The sequence below is a fragment of the Neomonachus schauinslandi genome, chromosome 15 (genome assembly GCF_002201575.2).
Source record: "Neomonachus schauinslandi chromosome 15, ASM220157v2, whole genome shotgun sequence".
NCBI lineage: Eukaryota > Metazoa > Chordata > Mammalia > Carnivora > Phocidae > Neomonachus > Neomonachus schauinslandi.
This window is the reverse complement of record NC_058417.1, coordinates 53,776,517-53,797,193: the sequence shown is the minus strand read 5'-3', so window position 1 is coordinate 53,797,193 and position 20,677 is coordinate 53,776,517. Positions and strand designations below refer to the sequence as shown.

Genomic DNA, 20,677 nt, shown 5'->3' with positions numbered 1-20,677 from the left:
GTTCTAGGTGGACATGAGTTGGGGGGGGGCACTATTTAACCTAGTACAGTTGCCCAGGATGCATTTGCGGCCTGATGGAGTCACCCATCCTCAGGGTGCAGCTCCAGGACCCCCTCCTCTGAGACATCTTCCCTGGTTCTCCTGGCCTGCCCCTTCTGCCCTGAATCTCCTTCCCTTGGGAACCTTGGGGGTTTTAGCATTTCCTGCTAAGTCTAAAATTTCTGCTGGGTGCAAATCTACCCGGAGGAATTCTCAATCATCATGCAGATAGGCTGTTGTGTGTTAAATGAGCTCCGGTCTCTCCTAAAATAAAACAAAACCAAAGGTCTTTCCTCCTTCCACTCATACTCCCCTCCAGCTCCTGCCCCAGCCCCCTCCACGGCCCAGCTGGATATGAGAGGTGTCTCCTCTCCCTGGGTGTGTTTCCACAACTCCCCTCCTCCCTCTGACCTCAAAAGCTGAACGTCTGCCCCTTCTGGTCATTCCTGGGTCACCACAGCCAAAGGACATGTTTTGTCCTCACCTAAAGTGTCTGACCCCGCTGACCCCTCCCTCCTTGAACTTTCCTTGGCGTGCAGGACATCGTTCTCTCCTGGGTTTCCTGCCACTTCTCCTGCCACTCTGGCTGTTTACCCTTGACCGTTGCATGGCAGAGTTCCGCAGACTCTGACCTTCACCCCGTCCTCTTTCATTCCACTCCTGTGGCTCCAACCACCACCTGTATACTGATGAGCCCTCATTCCAGATCCAACCTGGCACCTTCACTGGTGTGCCTCAAAGGCACCCAAACCCAACATCAACCAGTACTCGCCATGGATGCTGTCCTCCCCCGCCCCTCCCCCACACCCCAGCCAAACCGGGTCTTTTTCCTGGAAGCCGTTTCAGTAAATGGCAGTGCCAGCATCCCATGAGTTTCTGTGACCTTCTGTCTCTCTCATGCCCCATATCTAATCCATAAGCAAGTCCTGCTCACTTTACCTCCTAGTATTTCTCCACTCTGGCCACTTCCCCTCATTTCCACCACCACCCCCAGACCAGTCTCAGCCGTTGTCCATCTGAGACCTCACATCCCCGTTCAACGCTGTAGCTGCGCTGATCTTTCTGCAAAGTAAGTCTGATCTTGACCCATTGCTCACCCTGCTTAGGGTGAGCCACTCTACGGTGGCTTTCTAGGAGGTGCAGGATGAAGATGAGCCCCTGGTGTGGCCACAAGACCCTCAAAGCCTGGCCTTTGCCCGCCCTTTCAGCCGCAAATCGATCATCCTCACTCACTGCCCTCCAGCCGTACTGGCCTTCTCCGCTTGCCATGTTCTTCCAGCTGTGGGGGCTTTGCCTCTGCTGTCCCCCTTGCATGGAGGACTGTCCTGATCCCCTTTGCCTGGAAACTCTTATCATTTCAGATCATGGCTCAAGCATCACTTTCTCCAGAAAGACTTCCCTTTTTCCCTGGCGAGGCCGGTTCTCTTAGTTATTCCTCCTAGCACATCTACCTCTCCTCTTTGACCTTTTCATTATTGTGCATTTATGTTGATTTAAATCAGGAGTTGACACACTTTTTCTGTCAAGGGCCAAATGGTAGCTATTTTAGGTTTTGCAAGCCAGTCTCCGTGGCAGCTCTGCCATCGTGGGCAAAAGCAGCTCCAGACACTATGTAAACAAACGAGCATGGCTGCGTTCCGATAAAGCTTTATTTATGGACACTGAAATCTGAACATCATGTAATTTTCATGTGTTACGAAATATTCTTCTTTTGATTTTTTTTCCCCCATTAATAAATGTAAGAACCGGGGTGCCTGGGTGGCTCAGTCGTTGAGCATCTGCCTTCGGCCCAGGTCATGATCCCAGGGTCCTGGGATCGAGCCCCGCATCAGGCTCCCTGCCCTGCAGGAAGTCTGCTTCTCCTTTTCCCATTCCCCCTGCTTGTGTTCCCTCTCTCGCTGTGTCTCTCTCTGTCAAATAAGTAAAATCTTAAAAAAAAAAAAATGTAAGAACCACTTTTAGCTTGCAAGCTATACAAAAACGGGCAATGGGCACAGTTTGCTGAGGCTTGGCGTGGGATGGCTCCTTGGTCATCTCTTCCCCTGAAGAGCTTTTACCTCAGTGTGTGGCTAGATACATGCACCACTGTGACTGATCTTAGGGCCTCTCTTCCTCCACTCCCTGAGCTGCACCGGGGTCATCTTGATTGACTCAGTCTATCTTGATTCCCACGGCAGCCCCCATGGGGATCCCTGTGCCTAGCCCACAGGGCCACTCAGAGGACTTTTGTGGAACATTGGAGCAAACTGGGCAAAAATATAAACACCGGTGTCATCTCCCAACTGCGTGTGAAATGCAAAAGCAATAAGGCACATGTCCTCCAGGCAGGAAGAATCTAGCCGAAAATGAGGAAGAGTCAGCTTCCAGAAACACTTGGCAGGGAACCAAAAGCCTCTTAATGGGTGCCCCTGAGCTTCTGACCGTTTGATTATTATTTGTTTTGGCAAGGGTGAGCAGCTAAATGAATGTTGTTTAACTTTTCATTTGAAGTATCTGTGCACATATATATCCTACTAACAACAGGGGTATTTGGCAATGGCTATGCTGAGCTTTGCAGGACATCTGACATCCCTGACGCCTACCCCTGGTCCAGCTACTCAATTCCATATACTCAACATGCCCATCTAGGGTGAGAGGAGTGAAGCACTTGCCTGGGGCCCAAAGTTTACGGGATACCAAGAAAATTCAGTAATCAAGGCAAATAATTTAATGCAATAATTATAGAAAATCAGATCAACAAACTGTGGCCAATGGAGTCACCTGGTTTCATGAATAGAATTTTATTGGAATCAGGGCCAGGCTTAGTCTGAGGAGTTACAAAACAAGTGGTCCCAGTACTGGGTCAGATCTGGCCTTTTTTACTATTTTGATATTCTGCCCATCATAGATTTTTGCATTAATTTTGATTTTGTAAAATATTGCATTAAAACATTTATCTTGATTACTGAGATTTTTGGAACCCCCCTTTTTTTCTTAATATTGCAATCTTTTTTTTTTTAACATATAATGTATTATTTGTTTCATGGGTACAAGTCTGTGATTCATCAGTCTTACACAATACACAGCGCTCACCGCAACACATACCCTCCCCAGTGTCCATCACCCAGCCACCACATCCCTCCTACCCCCGTCCACTCCAACAACCCTCAGTTTGTTTCCCGAGATTAAGAGTCTCTTATGGTTTGCCTCCGTCTCTGGTTTTGTCTTGTTTCATATTTTCCTCTCTTCCCCTATGATCCTCTGTCTTGTTTCTCAAATTCCACATATCAGTGAGATCATATGATAATTGTCTTTCTCTGACTGACTTATTTTGCTTAGCATAATACCCTCTAGTTCCATCCACGTCGTTGCAAATGGCAAGATTTCAAATTTTTGATGGCTGCATAATATTCCATTGTATATATATACCACATCTTCTTTGTCCATTCATCTGTCGATGGACATCTTGGCTCTTTCCATACTGTGGCTGTTGTGGACATTGCTGCTATAAACATTGGGATGCAGGTGCCCCTTCGAACTACTACATTTGTGTCTTTGGGGTAAATACCCAGTAGTGCAATTGCATTGGGCTGGGTCGTAGGGTAGCTCTATTTTCAACTTTTTGAGGAACCTCCATACTGTTTTCCACAGTGGCTGCACCAGTTTCCATTCCCACCAACAGTGTGGGAGGGTTCCCCTTTCTCCACATCCTCACCAACACCTGTCGTTTCCTGACTTGTTAATTTTAGCCATTCTGACTGGTGTGAGGTGTTATCTCATTGAGGTTTTGATTTCGATTTCCCTGATGCCGAGTGATGTTGAGCACTTTTTCATGTGTCTGTTGGCCATTGGCAGAAATGTCTGTTCATGTCTTCTGCCCATTTCTTGATTGGATTATTTGTTCCTTGGGTGTTGAGTTTGATAAGTTCTTTATAGATTTTGGATACTAGCCCTTTATCTGATATGTCGTTTGCGAATATCTTCTCCCATTCTGTCCGTTGTCTTTTGTTTTTGTTGACTGTTTCCTTTGTTGTGCAAAAGCTTTTTATCTTGATGAAGTCCTAACAGTTCATTTTTGCCCTTGCATTCCCTTGCCTTTGGCTACGTGTCTAGGAAGAAGTTGCTGCGCTGAGGTGGAAGAGGTTGCTGCCTGCCTTCTCCTCCAGGATTTTGATGGATTTCTGTCTCACATTCAGGTCTTTCATTCATTTTGAGTCTGTTTTTGTGTACGGTGTAAGGAAATGGTCCAGTTTCATTCTTCTGTATGTGGCTGTCTAATTTTCCCAACACCATTTGTTGAAGAGACTGTCTTTTTTCCATTGGATATTCTTTCCTGCTTTGTCGAAGATTAGTTGACCATAGAGTTGAGGGTCCATTTCTGGGTTCTTTATTTTGTTCCATTGATCTATGTGTCTGTTTTTGTGCCAGTACCATACTGTCTTGATGATGACAGCTTTGTAATAGAGCTGGAAGTCCGGAATTATGATGCCACAGCTTTGGTTTTCTTTTTCAACATTCCTCTGGCTCTCAGGGTCTTTTCTGGTTCCATACAAATTTTAGGATTATTTGTTCCATTTCTGTGAAGAAAGTTGGTGGTATTTTGGTAGGGATTGCATTAAATGTGTAGATTGCTCTAGGTAGCACAGACATTTTAATAATATTTGTTCTTGCAATCCATGAGCATGGAACGTTTTTCCATTTCTTTGTGTCTTCCTCCATTTCTTTCATAAGTGTTCTATAGTTTTCTGAGTACAGATTCTTTGCCTCTTTGGTTAGATTTATTCCTAGGTATCTTATGGTTTTGGGTGCAATTGTAAATGGGATGGACTCCTTAATTTCTCTTTCTTCTGTCTCATTGTTGGCGTATAGAAATGCAACTGATTTCTGTGCATTGATTTTATTTTATTTTTTTTTAAAGATTTTATTTATTTATTTGACAGAAAGAGATAGCGAGAGCAGGAACACAAGCAGGGAGAGTGGGAGAGGGAGAAGCAGGCCTCCCGTGGAGCAGGGAGCCCGATGTGGGGCTCGATCCCAGGACCTGGGATCATGACCCGAGCTGAAGGCAGATGCTTAATGACTGAGCCACTTAGGCGCCACTGTGCATTGATTTTATATCCTGCCACTTTACTGAATTCCTGTATGAGTTCTAGCAGTTTTGAGGTGAAGTCTTTTGGGTTTTCTACATAAAGTATCATATCATCTGCAAAGAGTGAGAGTTTGGCTTCTCTGTTGATTCCAATGCCTTTTCTTTTTTGTTGTTGTCTGATTGCTGAGGCTAGGACTTCTAGTACTATGTTGAATAGCAGTGGTGATAGTGGACATCCCTGCCGTGTTCCTGACCTTAGGGAAAAAGCTCTTAAGTTTTTCCCATTGAGAATGATGTTTGCTGTGGGTTTTTCATAGATGGCTTTTATGATATTGAGGTATGTACCCTCTATCCCTACACTGTGAAGAGTTTTATTTTTTTTTTATTTTTTATTTATTTATTTATTTTAAAGATTTTATTTATTTATTTCAGAGAGAGAATGAGAGAGAGAGCACATGAGAGGGGGGAGGGTCAGAGGGAGAAGCAGGCTCCCCGCCGAGCAGGGAGCCCGATGCGGGACTCGATCCCGGGACTCCAGGATCACGACCCGAGCCGAAAGCAGTCGCCCAACCAACCGAGCCACCCAGGCGCCCTGTGAAGAGTTTTAATCAAGAAAGGATGCTGTACTTTGTCAAATGTTTTTTCTGCATCTATTGAGAGTATCATATGGTTCTTGCCCTTTCTTTTATTAATGTAGTGTATCACATTGATTGATTTGCGGATGTTGAACCAAACTTGCAGCCCAGGAATAAATCCCACTTGGCTGTGGTGAATAATCCTTTTAATGTACTGTTGGATCCTATTGGCTAGTATCTTGGTGAGAATTTTTGCATCCATGTTCATCAGGGATATTGGTCTGTAATTCTCCTTTTTGGTGGGATCTTTGTCTGGTTTCAGGATGAAGGTAATGCTGGCCTCATAAAATGAGTTTGGAAGTTTTCCTTCCATTTCTATTTTTTGGAACAGTTTCAGAAGAATAGGTATTAACTCTTCTTTAAATGTTTGGTAGAATTCCCCTGGGAAACCATCTGGCCCTGGGTTCTTGTTTGTTGGGAGATTTTTGATTACTGCTTCAATTTCCTTGCTGGTTATGGGTCTGTTCAGGTTTTCTATTTCTTCCTGGTTCAGTTTTGGTAGTTGATACATCTCTAGGAATGCATCCATCTCTTCCAGATTGTCTAATTTGTTGGCATATAGTTGCTCATAATATGTTCTTATAATTGTTTGTATTTCTTTGGTGTTGTTTGTGATCTCTCCTCTTTCATTCATGATTTTATTTATTTGGGTCCTTTCTCTTTTCTTTTTGATAAGTCTGGCCAAGCATTTATCAATCTTATTAATTTTTTCAAAGGACCAGCTCCTAGTTTTGTTGATCTGTTCTACTGTTCTTTTGGCTTCTATTTCATTGATTTCTGCTCTGATCTTTATTATTTCTCTTCTCCTGCTGGGTTTAGCCTTTATTTGCTGTTCTTTCTCCAGCTCCTTTAGGTGTAGGATTAGGTTGTGTATTTGAGACTTTTCTTATTTCTTGAGAAAGGCTTGTATTGCTCTATACTTCCCTCTTAGGACTGCCTTTGCTGCATCCCAAAGATTTTGAACAGTTGTGGTTTCATTTTCATTTGTTTCCATGATTTTTAAAATTCTTCTTTAATTTCCTGGTTGACCCATTCATTTTTTAATAGGATGCTCTTTAGCCTCCATGTATTTGAGTTCTTTCCGACTTTCCTCTTGTGATTGAATTCAAATTTCAAAGCATCGTGGTCTGAAAATATGCAGGGAATGATCCCAATCTTTTGGTACTGGTTGAGACCTGATTTGTGACCCAGTATGTGATCTATTCTGGAGAATGTTCATGTGCACTGGAGAAGAATGTGTGTTCTGTTGCTTTGGGATGGAATGTTCTGAATATATCTGTGAAGTCCATCTGGTCCAGTGTGTCATTTAAAGCCCTTATTTCCTTGCTGATCTTTTGCTTAGATGATCTGTCCATTTCAGTGAGGAGAGTGTTGAAGTCTCCTACTATTATTGTATTATTGTCGATGTGTTCCTTTGATTTTGTTATTAGTTGGCTTATATAATTGGCTGCTGCCAATTATAGATATTTACAATTGTTAGATCTTCTTGTTGGATAAATCCTTTAAGTATGCTATAGTGTCCTTCCTCATCTCTTAGTACAGTCTTTGGTTTAAAATCTAATTTGTCTGATATAAGGATTGCCACCCCAGCTTTCTTTTGATGTCCATTAGCACGATAAATGGTTTTCCACCCCATCACTTTCAATCTGGTGGTGTCTTTGGGTCTATAATGAGTCTCTTGCAGGCAACATATCAATGGGTCTTGCTTTTTTATCCAATCTGATACCCTGTGTCTTTTCATTGGGGCATTTAGCCCATTTACATTCAGGGTAACTATTGAAAGATATGAATTTAGTGCCATTGTATTGCCTATAAGGTGACTGTTACTGTATATTGTCTCTGTTCCGTTCTGGTCTATGTTACTTTGGGGCTCTCTCTTTGCTTAGAGGACCCCTTTCAATATTTCTTATAGGGCTGGTTTGATGATTGCAAATTCTTTTAGTTTCTGTTTGTCCTGGAAACTTTTTATCACTCCTTCTATTTTCTTTTCTTTTTTTTTTAATTTTATTTATTTTTGAGAGAGAAAGAATGAGAGGGGTGAGGGTCAGAGGGAGAAGTAGACTCCCTGCTAAGCAGGGAGCCTGATGCGGGACTCAATCCCGGGACTCCAGGATCATGACCTGAGCAGAAGGCAGTTGCTTAACCAACTGAGCCACCCAGGCGCCATTTTTTTTTTAATTTTACTTATTTTTGACTCCTTCTATTTTTTTTTTTTAAAGGTTTTATTTATTTATTCATGAGAGACAGAGAGAGAGACAGAGGCAGAGGGAGAAGCAGGCTCCCCGCGGAGCAGGGAGCCCGATGCGGGACTTGATCCCAGGACCCTGGGATCATGACCTGAGCCGAAGGCAGACGCTTAACCGACTGAGCCACCCAGGCGTCCCGACTCCTTCTATTTTCAATGACAGCCTAGCTGAATAAAGTATTCTTGGCTGCATATTTTTCTCATTTAGTACCCTTTTTAAAAATAATATTTTATTTATTTATTTATTTGAGAGAGAGAGGGTGAGAGAGAGAGAGCATGAACAGGGGAAGGAGCAGAGGGAGAGGGAGAAGTAGACTCCCCACTGAGCAGGGAGCAGGGAGCCCAATGTGGGACTCGATCCTAGGACTACAGGATCATGACCTGAGCTAAAGGCAGACACTTAACTGACTGAGCCACTCAGGTGCCCCTTGGAGCCCTTTCTTAAATTTTGTGCCTGAGGTGAATGCCTCACTTGCTTCACCCTAGTCCTGGCCCTGCCCCAAATGCATGTTTCCCAGCTGCCTGGTTTGAGAAGCATTGGGAGTCATAGACTCTTTCACAAATATGAACGGTATCCCTATCCATGCAATTTTACAGATCAGGAAACAGAGGCTGAGAGAGGTATGTGTTTCTCACTTCACACACCTGCTGGAGGATCCTCAGCCTCAAAGAATCTTCACGCTAAAGGGGAGGTTGAAAGTGGAAGCAAATGGAGGAATAGGAAGGTCCTTTGCTCCCCCCTGGATGCAGGGCATGTTCAGACTTAACTTAGCAAAAGGATGGCAAAGGGAGGAGAAGGAAGTCGTTGGGCAGCTGTGCCAGGCCACTCACACCCAGCCTGACCTGACCCAACCTCTGCAAAGGTTTCTTCAGTCCTTGGGTCAACGTTTATTAGGGACCTGCTCTCTGGCAGGCATGCATTAAGCACTGGAGACATGAAATATCCAGCCTGGCCCTACATCCGATGCAGAATTCTCACATGAAACAAGTGGTTGCTAGGCGGGATGCATGCAGGGAGTGTTATGGGAGCAGAGAGGAGGGGACCCCACTTGGCTTAGGGAGAGGGGGGTTCAAGACTGGCTTCTTGGAACACAGCATCTTAGTTGTCTTAAGGACTGCACGGGAGTACATGACAAGTGATGAGTAGGACTTAAGGGGGCGAGAGTGGAAGAGTGCTCCAGGCAGCGGGGACAGCATGAGCAAAGCCCAGGAGGGAAGACCCTTTGGAGGGTAGGATGGTATAAAGTCTGGTAATGAAACCCGTGAGAGCTACAAGAGACTGGTATTTGTGGCAAGGAGCTGGGGGGTGGAGTCGGGGTGGGACTGAGCCACCAGGCTGGAGATAGCCCACCTCTCCTTAGCTGGTGGGACTTGGTCCACATACCACCAGGGGCCTTCCTCACAGGAAAAGTGCAGAGTTGAGCTTATGCTCTCTTGAGTGGGATGTTCCTGAAAGCCATCAGGTGCCCACCATATGCCAGGCATACTCTGCCCGAGGCTCCCACAAACATCCTCTCCCTTCTATCCCCAGCCTGAGCACACCAACCCCTGCGAGAGGGCAGGGTTCAGGCTTCTTCCCTAGGTTCCTGCCACCTGGTCCTGCTTCTGTTCTCCCCCCACTGTGGGATGGCATGATGAGATGGGTGGAAATCATGGCTGTTGCCAGCATCCTTTGGCCCCTACCTTGACCCTTCTGAGTTTGGGTCAAACTTGGGAGTAACATGGAGGAAGCAATATCTGGCTTTGGCTGGGTTGCCACTTGCCACCCACCTCCAGTGGGAATCAAGGAAGGAATTAAAGACAAAACAAAGCCATAGGAGGGGTTCTTGGCTGGCTCAGTCAGAAGAGCATGCTGACTCTTGATCCCAGGGTCATGAGTTTGAGCCCCACGTTGGGTGTAGAGATTAAACAAACAAACAAAACATACACCAAAGCTATAGGACTTGTAGAATTTGTAGAATGTAGATTTGTAGAATGTAATGTTATGCAGCCAGTGAACAAGTCATTTTTGCATTTTGAATAACTTTTCTTTTTGCATTTTGAAAGTATATAGTATTGTTGTAAGTTTTCTTTTTTTAAATATTTTATTTGACAGAGAAAGACACAGCGAGAGAGGGAACACAAGCAGGGGGAGTAGGAGAGGGAGAAGCAGGCTTCCTGCTGAGCAGGGAGCCCGATGTGGGGCTTGATCCCAGGACGCCGGGACCTCGAGGAGAGCCGAAGGCAGATGCCTAATGACTGAGCCAGGCAGGCGCCCCCACACGGACATTTTTAAAGTGAAATAATCCTTGGTGACAGACTAGTTTACAGCCTATTCAGATTCACAATAAAAAAATATTTGAGTGCTAAGGCGGGAGAAGGAAGGCATGAGAAGTGTGTGGGTGGCGTTCTAGGGACAGTCCCTTCCCTGGTGTCTCCGCAGTGGGGGAAAGGGAAAGGGTAGGGTTCACAGACATGGATTATCCAAGAGCACTGGCTGATCTGGCACTGGGGAGGACCCCTCTAGCATATTTCTGCCATGAGGCACATGCTGAGCCATGAGCAGAAAATATTGACATTTTGGTCTGCTGGCTAGCCTCCCTGATGTGCAGGCCTGCTTGCCATTTGGCTTTGTGAAATAAAAAGCATTTGAGGACCCCCAGGACTATCATCGTGAATTCCTAGTGGCCTAGGAACTGCAAAGGAAGAGCTGTTTAGGAAAGCAAATACCCCTATTAGTTCAGATGTGGATTTCACACCAACATGTGCCCGAAGGTGTCAGGATGGTTTCCAGCATCACACAGCACCCCATGAAGAGCTGGCAAGGGTAGCTGCCTCCTTGCAACTCCTTGCAAGGAAAGACTTGGAGATCCATTCGGCTAGTCAGAGCAGATCCCTGCTGTCTCCTTGTACCCTACCCTCGCCTCCTCAGCACTTCTTGACCTCATCCCAGGAAGAATGAAGATTGCAGGGGCTGGGGCTGGGGAGCCAAGATGTAGGCATTTGGGTGTGAAAGACCTCTCCTGAACACGGGGAAAAGTTTACATTTCATTCCTACCTATCAGCATGGGGAACAGCTCATGGGGAATAAGAGTGAAGACTCCAGAAAGGAAGGTCAGCAAGAAATCACAGCCACAGTTTGCTTGAGGGTGCCCCACCCTCAGAGACCTTGAGAGTACCCCCTACACCTGATTCCGTTCTGGCCCCATCCTGGCCCTAAAATGACCTCTCCTGATGGGAAACTAGGGTCACTAATTTCTCTTCCAACAGGCCAGGCGGGGATGGAATTTAGGCACACCCGTGGGGCCTGGCGCTGTTTGGCCTGGTTCTGGACCACGTTGCCCGAGGGCTTTTCTCCCAGGACTTGTAGCAGTTCCTCTTCAGAGTCAATCATTAACCTGAGAGCTCCCGCAGAGAAACCGTAGGAACAAGCGGCTGGTTGAGGCTGGAAATGCTGAGGTGGCTTCCCCAGATGGGCCGAGTCCCCAGGCACGCTCCTGCAGTGGCGAGGCAGGAACCTGGCCGGGATCCAGCCTCGCGGGCCGACTTCCGCACACGCTGACCAGGCAGGTGGGATGGCAGAGGCCTGGGTGGGGAAGCAGCCCCTTTGCTTTTGGGCAGTGCGACATGTTAGGAGAGTGGAGGGGGGTGGGCCGAAGGCTGGGGCAAACAGCTTCCAGCCACACAGAGGAGGGTGGAGTGGACAGCTTCAGTTTCCCATCTGCTCCAGATGTTGGAACAGCAGGTGTATGCGACGCTCTGCTCTGGCCAGTAAGCCCTCAGCCTTTCTTTGGGCCTGAGATCAGCCTGGGTTCCTCGCCTTAACCTCCCAGCCCCCAATTAAGCAACTGGGACAGAACCCCCCCCCCCCCCCAAACCATCGGTTAGGTGCCACTCTCAGCCAGGTCACCTGCGGGGGAGGAGCGCAGAGAAGCCGTCTGCTCCAAGCCCCGCCCACTCAGGCCACAGGGCCTTCGGGAACACGTCCCTGGGCCCCTGATGCTGCGGTGCCGGGACCAGCCTGGAGAACCAAGGCCAGGGGCCTCTATGGGGCTTAGGAGGGCGGTCGCCACGGTGGGGGAGACTGTGCACCCGGGTCAGGAATCTGCCCTCCGGAGACCATCGGACTGTCCCCAGTCCCGGGGGAGCTCCAGCCTGTCTCAGAGCCCTTCTCCTGGGGCTGCGGGAACGGAGGGGTCTGCCTGTTTCCTGGGATTCCCGGGACGTCCGGGGCCGCGGGTCGGGAGGCCGGTGGGCCGCCCTCCGCCTCCAACCCGGGGCCGGGACCTCCGGCGGCACGCGCCCCCGGCGCCCCTCGCCGCCCCCGGCGCCCCTCCCCGCCCCCGGCGCCCCTCGCCGCCCCCGGCGCCCCTCCCCGCGGGTCCAGCCAGCGCTCGAGTCCAGCTTTATTGACCGCGGCCTACGCCCCCCTCCGGGTGCTGCTTGAGCGTGACCGAGGCGCCGCTGCTGACCATGACCGCGGGGCAGAGCGGCTCCAGGAAGGAGACGAGGAAGCGGTAGAGCAGGCTCACGCCGCCCGCCACGCAGTAGAAGGAGAGGCAGCCGGCGCCGCAGTCGAGCGCCACGCCGAGCGTGCGCTGGTAACCGCCGTGCAGCACCGTCTGCGTGTTGTTGTGCCACACGGAGAACTTGAGCGAGTCCCACTCCAGGCACCACGAGTAGGGGTTGCGGCCCAGCAGGTAGACGACGTTGCGGCGCGGGCGGCCGCCGAGCGGGGGGCTGCGGCGGTAGGTGAGGCCCAGGCACACCCACGAGTTGGACACGTCGGCCTCCCAGTAGTGGCGGCCCTCGGACAGGCCGCGCGAGCACAGCACCTGCGGCCACTGCTTGAAGCCGGGGAAGGGGCCGCCCGCGGCGAAGGGCTCCAGCAGGATGCCCAGGTTCAGCACCGAGTGGGTCTCCGTGAACAGGAACAGCTCCTCGCTGGCCGTGGTGGGGTCAAAGTTCAGGTTGCAGTAACCTGGGGGGAGGGGACGTGCAAGGGAGCCAGGGTGAGCGCCCCCGGGGCTGAGGACAGGAGACTGAACGGGATTGAGGGAAGGTCAAGGGCTCCTGCAGGAGGTGACTCAGGGATTCACCAGAGAGACCCCCTATATCTCAGAGAAGTCACTGAGATGTGCCTCCCAGCCCTGCCCCGGAGAGGGGCTGCAGAAGCATCAAAGGAAAAGGAAGATTGTCTGAGGAAGAAATGGACAGTGTCATCCCAGCTGGCTTGGCTAAAGCCCGGGGTGTGTGGGGGGGGGGGGGGGGGGGGGATACTGGCAGGCACCGAACTGAGGGCAGAGGTTGTGCCCCACCAGAGCCAGGGAGGATGGCAGAACCAGCACCTGGGCCATAGGCAGGTCCTTGCCCCACCCATGGGGAGGACAGGATAGTCCTCCCCTCCCTATCAGGGCCATGGAGTCACAGGCTGAGTCCTTCTGAGATCAGTCGCCAGTGGGAGGTCAGAGAGCTGGCATCTCTCTGGAGCCCTGGTCTGAATGCAGGCGGGGCTGGGGAAGACAATGCCCCCCGGTGGGGGGCTCCTTTCTTTCCCACCCATTGTTCTGGACCCCAGCACGGAGGACTCACACTTGAGAAGTGTTTTTCTGTCCACAGCTGGCGGCAGCACCTCATAGGAGTTCATCTTAATGCCTGGGGGAGATGGAGGGGCTTTGCTGAGGACACTGTTAGAGCCCAGGGTCCTTCTGGAGAGAGGCATGGGCTTCCAGGAGGCTGCGCCACCTGGGGGAAGGTGCACAGGGGCAGGCAGGGCTCTCTGCAAGTGCCTGGAACCCCAAACACTGCCCTGTAGGGCAGTCCCAGCCCCCCAATGCAGGTGAGTCTCCGGTGGCCCTGGGCTGCCCCATACTGACCCTTCAGGAGGAGCTGATTGATGAAGCTGAGACCCACATCCATCAGCCGGCTGCGGAGCTCCGCCAGGGTCTCTGGCAACTGGAGGAAGGTCTGCTTCTCCTCACAGTTGGTTCCCATCAGGGGTTCCACGTAGGCAGGGAAGTGTTTCAGCCTGGGGAACTCCTGAAGGCAGGGAGCGGCCAGCGGTACCACCTGTGAGCCAGGGCCCAGGCGGATGCCAGGAGCTCCCGCTTATGCTAGGGCCTCCGGGGTCCCCAGAATCACGGGCAGGTGGAGAAATGGCTCGTTTTCAAACCTGGACATCTCCCTCCCTTCCTGCTGGTTGTGAGGTCTTAGATGAGGGCTTTGCCAAAAGCGTGGCCGCTGTGGCCTAGTGCATCAAGCAAAGTGTATGAGAAAACAGTGGGAAGAGGATTTCTTTTGGGCTTTTAATCGCTTAGTGAAAAACTTTGGGGCGCCTGGGTGGCTCAGTCGTTAAGCGTCTGCCTTCGGCTCAGGTCATGGTTCCAGGGTCCTGGGATGGAGCCCCGCATCGGGCTCCCTGCTCGGCAGGAGGCCTACTTCTCCCTCTCCCTCTCCCCCTGCTTGTGTTCCCTCTCTCGCTGTGTCTCTGTCTGTCAAATAAATAAATAAAATCTTAAAAAAAAAAAAAAAAAGAAAAGAAAAACCTTGCCAAATGTTTCCTGGTGTGTGTGTCGGGGCCGGGGGGGGCGGCGCGGCGGCTGGACACGGTGAGCAACAGCTCTAGAAATTAGAAATCTGCTCCCGGGCATGTGATATCAGCTGAAGAAAGGAGGTCTGTGCTGAGTCCAGAGTTCCCCAGCACGGGGTTTGGGTAGGCCTTGGTCCCGCTGTCACCCAAACCTCTGCTGGCGACCCTGCCTACTACCCTCTTGTAGCAGCAACGGGCTGGGGACCAGACCAGGGCTGGGGAAGGAAAAGGAATTTCATTCCAGGCTATATGGATTGTTCTGGTCTCGCTTCCATCCCTGGCCTGGGCTAGTCTGGAGAAACATATAGACCGTGGCAGATACTTGGAATCCCAGGGTCCACTCCCTTCTGTTCCAGGGAAATGAAGGCAGGAAAGTTAGGGTAAGGCTGAGTGCTGAGGTGGAGGAAGAAGCCAAGTGGGTTGGTGTAAGCTCAGGACCTATGGCCTGGGATGGGGAGCCTCCCAGAGGCCGAAGAATGGACAAAGAGATGCAGCCCCAAATGCTGATCACTTAATCCTAGGTCTGGACAGATCTGGTGCACCTGCAGGTGGAGGGGGTGCAGAGGCTGGATCAGGGCCTGGGGCAGAGACAGGGGTGGGTGGGGCCTCACCTGCAGAAACTGCTGGTCACTCCTGTTGGCAAGGAGGGTGCGGAGCCAGATGCTGTCCCCCTCCAGCTTCAGGAGCCGGTTGTGGCTCTGCTGGATGGAGCTGCCTAGCTTCCCCAGAGCGGTGGCCTCCTCTTTCTCCACAAAATCCAAGACCTTCATCTGCAGCTGTCTGACCTCCTGGATGATCTCTGAGAAGCAGGTGTTCACCTCCTCACGTGTTGTCTGGATCAGTTTCTGGGGGGGGGGGTGGACAGTGTGTCGAGAGGCATCTCTGAGCCCCAGCCGGGTACCCCTAGTCTTATGGCCTGGAGCGTGCCTCGGCATCCTGTTGCTGACTGCCGGGCTACACGACATCCATGCCAAGGCCTTAGAGTGGCCCTCAGACTGATGCAGGGCACTGCGGGGAAGCCGGGGCCTGGGAGAGGGCGGGCCAGCCTTACCGAGAGAAAGGCCACCTGCCCTCGGTGCTTCTGGCTGTCAGAGTTGATGATCAGCATCTGGTTTTCCACACTGGCCTGAACCTTCCGAACCTCCACCTGGGAGCGAGAGGGAGGAGGAGAGGGCCCTGATTTGGAGACGTGGCCTTGGAGAAGCCCTTCTACAAGCCCAGAGGAGACATACCTCTTACATTCCTAAGATGCCTACATGAGAGAGACCAGAGCTGAAGGGCAGATGGCCTGGGGTCTACCCTCTGCTTGTGGTCTCTTACTCCCTGAGACTCTCTCCCCATTCTTTGGACTCAGGTTCTCTGCTCCTGACAGTGATGACCACCGGGTCTCAGGTTACAGAAAGGGGCTGTGGAGGGTTCAGGGGCTTGAGAGGCAGCAGTGGGTTGAGGAGGGACTTATCAGATATGGAGCCCCGGAGATACCTTGCTGGGGGTGGCCCTGCCTGGCCCAGGCAGCCCTGTGTCCCAAGTCCCTCTACAGAGAAGCCTTCAGTCTCCACCCGTTCCAGCAACGGGCACGTTCTTGTTTATAACAGATGACAGAACTGTGCCGTTCCAAGTGCCTGTCCAGGAACTGTTGCTGGTGCACCGTCAAGTTAAGAAGCTCAAGCCAGACTATAAATCAACACACTGCTTGCTTCGTTGACCAAGTCTTGCTATGGAAAAAGTGTCAGCTGAGCTCAACAGGGTGGTGAATGGGTTTACATTCCGGCCGGGCCTCCTGGCCGTGGACCGTTCCTGGGTGGCTATGTGGGAAGAGCACTTGTACTGAATACATGTGAGGGAATGTCTGAAATCTAAGTGTTCCCCTCGAAAAAGCAGTACAACTATATTAAACAAAAGTTGAAAGTAGAGAAAAGGAGGGAGCCTGGGTGGCTCAGTTGGTTAAGCGACTGCCTTCGGCTCAGGTCGTGATCCTGGAGTCCCGGGATCGAGTCCCGCATCGGGCTCCCTGCTCAGCAGGGAGTCTGCTTCTCCCTCTGACCCTCCTCCCTCTCATGCTCTCTGTCTCTCATTCTCTCTCTCTCAAATAAATAAATAAAATCTTAAAAAAAAAAAAAAGTAGAGAAAAGGAGGGGATATGCCCCACCTGACACGACAGGTTTTCTCTCAGACTTTCCTTTTGCTGTGCAAAAACAACAACAACAACCACAGAACCTGCAACTCGTACATACAACCCGGGGCCCTCGCTCATCGAACTCGCCAACCCTTTCTCATGTCGTGGTGCGTCCGCCCCCATGACCATCACTTGCATGGTTGTGTAACTGCCCCCCAAGGACCGGTGTGCCCCGGCTTGTGAAGACAGTTACCCTCCGTGAGAGCCTCAGAGCCGTGAGGTCCCGGGTCCCCCCGCCTCACCTCCTCGCGGGCCCGCTCCTCCTCAGGGGGAGGGTGTCGTGGTTCTCGTGCTCCTCCAGCAGGCAGGCCCCGCACACACAGCAGCCTTCTGTGCGGCAGTACAGGGCCCGCAGCTTGCGGTGCTTCCGGCACACGCGGCTCTGGAGGTCCCACACGGGCTCCAGCAGCTGGTGGTCCTGGAACGCGTGGTCCTCGAAGTGGCTGAGCAGGTGCTTCTCGCACAGGGAGGCCATGCACTGCAGACAGGACTTGACTGACTTGAGCTTCTGCGGAGAACAGAAGTCGCAGGGCACGTCCCCGGGCCCCGCCAGGATCCGGGGGGATCCCAAGGTCTGGCCCTTGGCCTGGGTGAAGCAGGTCACCATCTCCTGCAGGATGCCATTCTTGCAGAGGCGCGGTCTGGAGGGGAAGCTCTCTCGGCACTGGGGGCAGTAGAGGGTCTTGCCCATGGAGGCCTGGTGGTCCCAGAAACCTTGGAGGCAGGTCATGCAGAAGTTGTGCCCGCAGGCGGTGGTGACCGGGTTGAGGAACACCTCCAGGCAAATGGGACAGAGGACTTGGTCCTCGAATGTGCGGAGACTGCTGTTACTCCTCAGGAGCTGGGTTTGGGGAGGTCTCGAGGGCTGGGCAGGGGGCTGCAGGGCTGGGTTGTGGTCCTCGGCTAGCCCTGAGAAGACAGAGCAGAGCCATGAAGAAGCCACAGCAGGCGCTGAGGGGCCTTTCAGGGGTACACCAGTCCTTCCCATACAAGCAGCTGTCTGCTCATGGGGTACAGAGACTGTGTCATCGGTCAGCCCACACGGGGGGCATGACATGGGGATTGTGTTCTCCGTGTCCCAGCCCTAACTCCTGCAACACATCTTGGACAAGCCAGCGGATGGCAGAAAGAAGTCACATCAATGTCAGGGAAAGGAGCCACTTCTCTGGCCCTTCAGAAGAAAGGTAGGAAGCACAAGTACTTACGTGAAACCTTCTCCATGTCAGGGAGGGCTAGAGGCTCGGCTGCCCTGGGATGGGAGAGAATAGAACCCCCAGGCACTCAGGTGCAGGTGTCTTGCCCTGGTCCCACTTCACCAGCTGTTGGGAGGGTCCTGTGCGCCCCCACCCCAGCCCTCTCCATCTCTTGGGATCCGATGGCTGCCTTCGTACCTTTCCCTTTGGCGGCTGTTTTCGTGATCTCCCTATCAAGTTGGCCCCCCTCCTCAAAGATTTCCCCCAGCTTTGTTCCCTGACATCACAGTTCAAGTGTGACCAGCCCCAGCATTCTGCTTGTGATGTCAGCAGGGCAAAAGGTGCGCCACTGGACATGCTCAGCCTCTCCATGGGTGATGCTTTACTCCACAGCCTTCACCCCAGGGGGTGAAGTCGCTGTTGCACCTGGGGCTTCATGCATTGGACCTAAGGGACTCACATTACCAACCAGAGAGGAAAATGGCATCTAAGTGGCAGTCGGATCTTGGACAACTCTCTGGATCATGGTCCTTTTCTTGTGAATCAACAGGGTTGTTATAGGAGATGATATTTCAAGGCCCCTTCTTGGTCTGAAATTGAATGATCAACATTATCTGACTGGTGATCCTAAAAACTGTTGCTTCCACTCTGGTTCTGATCCTCAGAAGAAAAAAAGGGATGAGCGAAGCGGAAGAGAGATTCTCATTGCTCTATAATTGCTTCTTTGTTAAAGGTTTCTGTTTCCCATTCTCCCCCACCCAACAGGATAAATGCCCTGAAAAGCTTGCAGTGTATCACTGTCTTGCTCCAATAGGTTAGTGCGGCCCTGTTTGTTGTATAGAAAAGGTAAGTAGAAGGCATCCCTTTCTCATTTCCCCATCTCAGAGGAAAAATTTTCTTTCTTTTAAAGATTTTTTATTTATTTATTTGACAGAGAGAGACACAGCGAGAGAGGGAACACAAGCAGGGGGAGTGGGAGAGGGAGAAGCAGACTCCCTGCCGAGCAGGGAGCCCGATGCGGGGCTCCATCCCAGGACCCTGGGATCATGACCTGAGCCGAAGGCAGACACTTAACGACTGAGCCACCCAGGCACCCCTTGAGGAAAAATTTTCAACATTTCTTCATTAAATATGATGTTTGCTATAGGTTTATTGTAGATAACTGTATCAGATTATGTAGACTCCTTTTCCTTCCTGGTTTGCTAAGAGTTTTTATCTGGAATGGATATTGACTTTTATCTAATTCTTCTTCTGCATCTTTTGAAATGACCGTAAGCATTGCCTCTTTTATTCTGTGAATGTGGCAATTCTGTATTTACTTATTTTCATTCTTAACCAACCTTGTATTCTGGAATGAACTCTACTTGGTCATGATGTGTTATGCTTTTTATATATGCTGGATTCAACTTGTTAATATTGTCATAGGATTTTTGCATCTATGTTCATGAATGAAATTGGCCTGGAATTTTCCTTTTATGTAATGTCCTTGTCAAGTTTTGGTATTAAGGTATGGTAGCTTCATAAAATGAGTTCAGGAGTGTTCTTTATTGCTTATTTGGAAGAGTAAGATTGATATTATTTCTTCCTTAAATGTTTGGCAGTATTCAGTGGTAAAGCCGCCTAGGCCCTGAGTGTTTTTTGTGGAAGGGTTGTTTTTTTTTTTAAGCCTTCTGATTTTTTTTATTACTCAAAAAAACTTCATTGTTTATTTAGCTTTCTGACTCTGCTTGTGCCTTCGACACTTTCACAATGATTTTCTGCTCCTTGATAAGGAAAGCACACTTGGTCCTGTCATGAACACACTTAGCACACATGGAATCACCATGTGTTTTTTCATTTCATTTCATTTCATTTCATTTCATTTCATTTATTTATTTATTTGACAGAGAGACACAGAGAGAGAGGGAACACAAGCAGGGGGAGCGGGAGAGGGAGAAGCAGGCTTCCCACTGAGCAAAGAGCCCGACGTGGGGCCTCGATCCCAGGACCCTTGGGATCATGACCTGAGCCGAAGGCAGACACTTAATGACGGAGCCACCCAGGCGCCCCTGTTTTTTCATTTTAGACAACCTCGTAAGGACTTTAGGTCTCATAGCACGAACTCCTGAAGTCGCCCTGGGCCCACACCACATGCAGATTTGGGTGATTTCCCAACCTTCTTGGTATAAAGGTAAACGATTCTATTACCAGGGGTTTGGGACAGCCTAGTTTTGTTAGAGGCTGTATCGTAGGACAACCTATGACAGCAGGTCAAATGCTGGACCATTCTGAATGCCTATGGATGCTGTCCCCGGATGTGGAAGGGTTATTAATTACATACTCAACTTCTTTCAGAGATTTAGAATTATTCATATTGTCTGTTTGTTCTTGTATCAATTTTGGTAAATGGTGTTTTCCTGGGAATTTGTCCATTTTATCTAAATTTTCAAATTCTTTTGGTATAAAGTTGTTTATAACATCCACTTATAATTATTAACCTAATATAAAATTTGCATCTTAATCATTTTTATATACAATTCAGTGGTATTAAGTATATTCACAATGTTAAACAATCATTATGTAGTGATCTATAAATAGTGATATAGTCATAGATAGTGATTTATATCCAAAACTTTTTCATCACCTTTAACAGAAACTTTGTAACCCTTAAGCAATAATTCCACTGTCCCCTCCCCTTCCTGCCCCTAATAACTTCTAATCTTTCTATCTCTATGAATTTGCCTATTTTATATGAGTGAAATCATATGATAGTT

General features: G+C 49.9%; 1 protein-coding gene and 1 pseudogene across 1 annotated transcript; both read right to left on the bottom strand.

The window, feature by feature from the left end:
* Positions 1 to 12,372: 12,372 nt before the first annotated feature.
* LOC110572446 (E3 ubiquitin/ISG15 ligase TRIM25-like) lies at positions 12,373 to 17,952 on the bottom strand. Its single transcript, XM_021680737.1, is given in 8 exon segments — positions 12,373 to 12,947; positions 13,559 to 13,621; positions 13,843 to 14,005; positions 15,167 to 15,400; positions 15,607 to 15,702; positions 16,974 to 16,999; positions 17,002 to 17,640; positions 17,937 to 17,952. Coding segments are annotated over 8 exon segments (1,812 nt in total).
* Positions 17,953 to 19,633: 1,681 nt separating this feature from the next.
* On the bottom strand, positions 19,634 to 20,190 carry LOC110572447 (annotated as a pseudogene).
* Positions 20,191 to 20,677: the final 487 nt, after the last annotated feature.